This window comes from Chrysochloris asiatica, unplaced genomic scaffold (assembly GCF_000296735.1).
Source record: "Chrysochloris asiatica unplaced genomic scaffold, ChrAsi1.0 scaffold00025, whole genome shotgun sequence".
NCBI lineage: Eukaryota > Metazoa > Chordata > Mammalia > Afrosoricida > Chrysochloridae > Chrysochloris > Chrysochloris asiatica.
In genome coordinates, this window is record NW_006408543.1 from 1,838,881 (window position 1) to 1,844,921 (window position 6,041).

Here is a 6,041-nt window from a genome sequence, read left to right on the forward strand (position 1 = left end):
CTGGACTGTAAGAGTAACCTGTTTCTGGACTGTAAGATTAACCACTCCCCATTTTTTGTTACGAAACTTCTACGTTTACAATTGTGACAGTTACAATTAGTCATAACAACAGTTACTCACTATTGACTCATACGAATCTTATCCCCATCTCCTTTCACCAGACCCATCTAGACAAGATGATAACTATTCAGTGGGAACTCTTTCTTTCCCCCATCTTCTTTTGCTGCTTTCTGCATCATTCAATAATTTGCCCAGAAAATCCTTCAATAACGAAAGTTGAGACTTGAATTTTTTCTTTAGTTCCCTCAGCTTGAGAAATGCTGGCAGCATTTTTCCCTCTTGGTTTTCTGACTCCAGAGCTTTGCACATTTCATTGTAATATCTGACTGTCTTCTCGAGCTGACCTTTGAAATTTTCCATTCAGCTCTTGTACCTCTTCATTTCTTCTTCCATTTGCTTTAGCATCTCTACGCTGGAAAGCAAGTTTCAGTGTCTCTTCTGACATCCATTTTGATCTTTTCCTTCTTTCTTGTCTTCTTAATGACTTTTTGCTTTCTTCACGTATGATGTTCTTGATGTCATCCCACAACTCTCCTGGCTCTTTGGTCTTTAGTGTTCATGTATCAAATTTGTTCATCAGATGGTCTTCAGATATCTCCAAATTCAGATGATCTCTAAAGATGAAGACAGACTAGGAAGCAGGAGTGACGAACTACTTACTTCCAAATATTCAGTCACTGAAAACCTTATGAACAGCAAAGAAACACTGTCAGATATAGTGCCAGAAAATGAGCCCCTCAGGTTGGAAGGCACTCAAAATGCGACTGGGGAAGAGCTGCCTCCTCAAAGTAGAGTTGACCGTGATGATGCAAATGGATTAAAGCCTGTGGGAGAAAAGCCCATGGGACCTTCATTTGCTGATGGGGCGCAACTCAAAATGAAGAGAAACAGGTGTAAACATCCGTTAATAATCGGAACATAGAATGTACGAAGTATGAACCTAGGAACATTAGAAATTGTCAAAAATGAAATGGAACACATAAACATCGAGATCTTAGGCATTAGTAAGCTGAAATGGACTGGTATTGGCCATTTTGAATCTGACAACCACATTGTTTATGATGTCGGGAATGACAAATTGAAGAGGAATGGTGTTGCATTCATCGTCAAAAAGAACATATCCAGATCAGTCATGAGGTACAACGCTGTCTGTTATAGGATAATATCCACGTGCCTACAGGGAAGCCCAGTTAATACAACTATTATTCAAATTTACACACCAACCATTAAAGCCAGTGAGGATGAAATAGAAGAATTCTACCAACTTCCTCAATCTAAAATTGATCAAACATGTAATCAAGATGTAGTAATCATTACTGGTGATTGGAATGCAAAGGTTGGGAGCAAAGAGGAAGATCAGTAGTTGGAAAATATGGCCTCGGTGATAGAAAGGATGCTGGAGATGGCATGATAGAATTCTGCAAAGCCAATGACTTGTTCATTGTTCACATAGGACTTCCCTAACGTCGTCTGTCAGTGTGTGATACAATGGTGGTTCTCATACTGCTGTCATGCTGGAAGCTACGCTGCCTGTATTTCCAATACCAGCAGAGTCACTAGTAACTGATATGGGAACATTTTTTGAGTGTTCTTAGACACAAAGAAACCACCTACCAAATGCTATCAAATAGCACAATACATCTAAAATTTAGCTGTGTCACCCAGTGCTCACAGACAGTCTAAATCTGGGGAGGGAGGCTCCATGTGGAGGTGCTGAGAGTGGCTCCACTTCTGCTGCTCAGGGTGCGTGGTCTCCTTAATGGTTCAATGCAAATCAAATGCTGTATGCTGGTTTTACTTTTTCATAAAAGCAAATTTCCTCGTTGAATTTCTTTCATTTAGCAGTAACAGGTCTTTCTTAAAATCAAAGTGAACTTGGAGAAAGTAGGGGATACTTGTATATACTCTGCCACAATTTTAAAGGGCATTATTTTATGCATTACTCTTACTAATATACTTATCGCATCCTGAAACGAAGTGACATCTTCAGCTCTAAAGATGGGTGCCATTCAGTTATGCTTGAGCTCTGGTAGCGTGGTGATTGTGAGTCAGGCTGCGAACCTCAAAGTCAGCAGTTTGGAACTACCAGCTGTTCCATAGGAGAAAGAGGCGGCTTTCTGCTCCCGTAGATTTATAGCCCCAGAAACCCTATGCAGGGTCGCTAAGAGTCAGAACCAACTCCACAGCACACCACCACCACCACCAAGATTCCTAACAAATCCCCTCTGCATGGTCTCTTCCAAGGACTTTGAGTGCTTTTCAACACTGGTCTAGTGGGTGGCTAGTCTCTCCAGGGGTTGGCTAGTCTCTCCAGGGGTTGGCTAGTCTCTCCAGGGGTTGGCTAGTCTCTCCAGGGGTTGGCTAGTCTCTCCAGGGGTTGGCTATTCTCTCCACCTCAGCCTGCACACATGGACTTCCTCGTTTTTTACATAAAATCCCAGCTGAAACACTAGCACCCTAGGCATCAGGCTGTCCCCCAAATTGCATAACTATTAAGCACCTTGAAAAGTTCCTTCTCCAGTGAAAACACAGAAGATGGTCCCCCAGCCTGGGGCCTTGTCATGGACTTATTGTGCCCCTTAAATAAGTGTCCACTGGACTGGACCATTGTTCTCTGTGGTGCGGTAGTTATGGGATTGCCCCCTCCCCCATGATGTGATCTGATCTGATCCCCTACTCTGAATCCCACTTGGCTGTCAGTCAGTTGTACAGTGGGGAGTTGTGCGTTGCTGCGATGCTGGAAGCTATGGCACTGGTATTTTAAATACTGGCAGGGTACACGCATGGTGGACAAGTTTCAGCTGAGCTCCAGACTAAAACAAGCTAGGAAGGCGAGATGGACTACTTCTGAATGTTTAGGCACTGAAAACCTTAGAAGACTGCACCAGAATACTGAAAACTGAAACATGATGAAGTGCACCAGGAAACTGTCAGATAGAGTGCCGGAAGATGAGCCCCTCACGTTGGAAGGCACTCAAAACACAACTGGGGAAGCTGCCTCCTCAAAGCAGAGTTGACCGTGGAGTAAAATTTTCAGGACCTTCATTTGCTGGTAGGGCACAACTAAAAATGAAGAGAAACAGCTGCAAACATCATTGAAATCAAAACATGGAATGCACAAAGTATGAATCTAGGAAAATTTGGAGTTGTCAAAAATGAAATGGAACACCCAAACATCTATATCCTAAGCATTAGTGAGCTGAAATGGACTGGTATTGGCCATTTTGAATCTGACAATCAATCACATGGTTTATTATCCTGGGAATGACAAATTGAGGGGGAATGGAATCGCATTCATGGTCAAAAAGAACAGCTCAAGACTGGTCTTGAAGTACAATGCTGTCATTGATAGGATAATAGCCATTGTTGTTGTTGTTAAGTACCATGGAGTCGGTTCCGACTCAGAGTGACCCTGCACAGGGTTTCCGAAGCTGTAAATCTTTACGGGAGCAGAACGCCTCATCTTTTTCCTGCGGAACAGCTGGAAGTTTCGAACTGCCGACCTTGAGGTTCGCAGCCTGATTCATAACTACTACACTACCAGAATATCCACAGGCCTACTATTATTCAACTTTATCTACCAACAACTAAAGTCAGTGATGATGATATTGAAGAATTCTACCAGCTTATTCGATCTAAAATTGATCAAACATACAATTAAGATGTATTGATAATTACTGGCAAAGGTTGGAAACAAACAGGAAAAGCGCAGTATTTGGGAAATACAACAATGTCGCAGATCTCATGATATAATTCTGCATGACCACTGACTTGTTTATTGCAAATACCTTTTTAAAACAACATGAAAGATCCTTATAAACATGGACCTCGCAAGACTGAAATCAAATTGACTACATCTGTGGAAACAGACAGTGGTAAAAGCTCCCTATCATCAGGCAAAACAAGGTCAATAAATAATCTGAAAAGTTGAATTATATGAAGAAGAACATGACATCAGGATTAGAGGAAGACTCTGATATGCAGATGATACAACCTTGCTTGCTGAAAGCAAAGAGGACTTGAAATACGTACTGATGACGATCAAAGACCAAAGCCTTCAATATGGGTTGCACCTCAATGTAAAGAAAATAAAAATCCTCACCACTGGACCAATAAATAACATCATGATAAATGGAGAAAAGATCACAAGTTTTGAAGACTTTATTTTACTTGGATCCATTATCAATACTCATGAAAACAGCAGTCAAGAACACAAACGATGTATTGCATTAGGCAAATCTGTTGCACGAGACCTCTTTAAAGGATTCAAGAGCAAAGACATCAGTTTGAGGACAAAGGTGTGTCTGACCCAAACCATGGTATTTTCAATAGCTTCATATGCATGTGACAATGAATAAGGAAGACCACAGAAGAACTGATGCATTTGAGTTATGGTGTTGGAGAATACAAAAAGTACCATGAACTGCAAGAAAACAAATCTGTACTGGAAGAAATACAGCCAGAATGTTCCTGAGAAGCCAGGATGGCGAGACTTGGAGCAGCCAGTCCTTGGAGAAGGACATCATGTTTGGTAAAGTGGAGAGTCAGCGAAAAAGAGGCAGACCCCAATGACAAGGATTGGCACAGTGGCAGCAGCAATGGGCTTAAGTTTAACAACGATTTTGAGGATGGTGCCGGACCAGGCAGTGTTGTGTTCTGTTATTCATAAGGTCGCTGTGAGTCAGAACCTACTCAACAGCATGTAATAACAGCAATAACCCCACCATGACTTTAATCTAATGTATGGCAGATCCCCAAGGATGTGGCATGCAACACCTTTGATCTTACAAAAGATAAAGGGTGAGAGATGTGAGCAGAGAGCAGGAATCCACTACCACCACGAAGAAGAGCCAGGAGGGGAGTGTGTTCTTTGGACCTGGGGTTTCTGCCCTGTGAAGCTCCTATATCCAGGGGAAAACTGATGTCAAGACGCCTACAGTGACCTCCATATAGTGCTGGGCCTACAGATGCTGCAAGGAGACAGGACCTTTCCCCGGAGCCGGGGCTCAGAATGCGGACCCCAGCCTCCTAAACTGTGAGAGAATGCATTTCTGTGGGTTACAGCCCCCGCTCATGGGATTTCAATTACTGTGTAACTAAAGAACTGAGAGGAGCCAGCTTTACATGCAGAACAACTCTCATTCCCGGCATCTCCCTAGAGCCTGCTAACAAAGGCATTACCCACCTTTCTAAAGGCACTTCCTAAACAGATCCCTGAAGACCCCACCCTCTAAGCTACTACTCTGAGTTCTGGCCTTCAAAGTTACACACAACCAACGTTTCTAAAAGCATTTCTATTTCTTCAGAGTTACAACCGAAGGATGTCTCCTGAAGCGACCAGAGCAAGTGGTACTCGATAGAAACATGGCTCTGAAACCAGAAGGGGTCCAGGGCCCTAACTAACGCAGTTACCTGGAACCTAAGTCACGAAGATTAGGCCTTCCAAGTCTCCAAACACTCGAAGACCCAGGATCCAGACCTCTGACCTCATTTGAAGCATGAATGTGTCAGGTCCCAATGAGAAGAAAGGACCAGAAAAGATATCTAGGAAGCCCACCACACCTGGAGGATGAACCGCTGCTTGTAGATGTACTCGTGGTCCATGGCAGGTCGCCGAGAGTCCACGTACATGTTGAACTGTGAGATCCGAGTCTTCAGTTCTTCATATAATTCAGCCACCTGTGGGAGACATTTTCACTCCAATGGCTGAAAGCACACGTCATCCAAACAAAGAAGAGGAGCACGATGGGGACGGTACATGAGCCATCACAGCTGTTAAAGTCACCTGATTGAAGGTGACTTAGTACGTAAAGGAGGAGGCACGTCAAGTCCTAAGAGCATACGTCAGGATGTATCACTGCACAGGCTGCCCACACACAAAAGGATAGTAAACCCACTGACATGTCACTTCCAGGATAGTAAACCCACTGACATGTCACTCCCAGGATAGTAAACCCACTGACATGTCACTCCCAGGATAG

General features: G+C 43.3%; 1 protein-coding gene across 1 annotated transcript in view; it reads right to left on the reverse strand.

Annotated features, from left to right (window-relative positions):
• Positions 1-6,041, reverse strand: part of TDRD9 (tudor domain containing 9) — a 110,954-nt gene that overhangs the window by 39,976 nt on the left and 64,937 nt on the right. Inside the window, exon 21 of the mRNA XM_006839604.1 lies at positions 5,623-5,739. Coding sequence (XP_006839667.1) covers positions 5,623-5,739 — 117 coding nt within the window. The remainder of the gene's footprint in view (positions 1-5,622; positions 5,740-6,041) is intronic.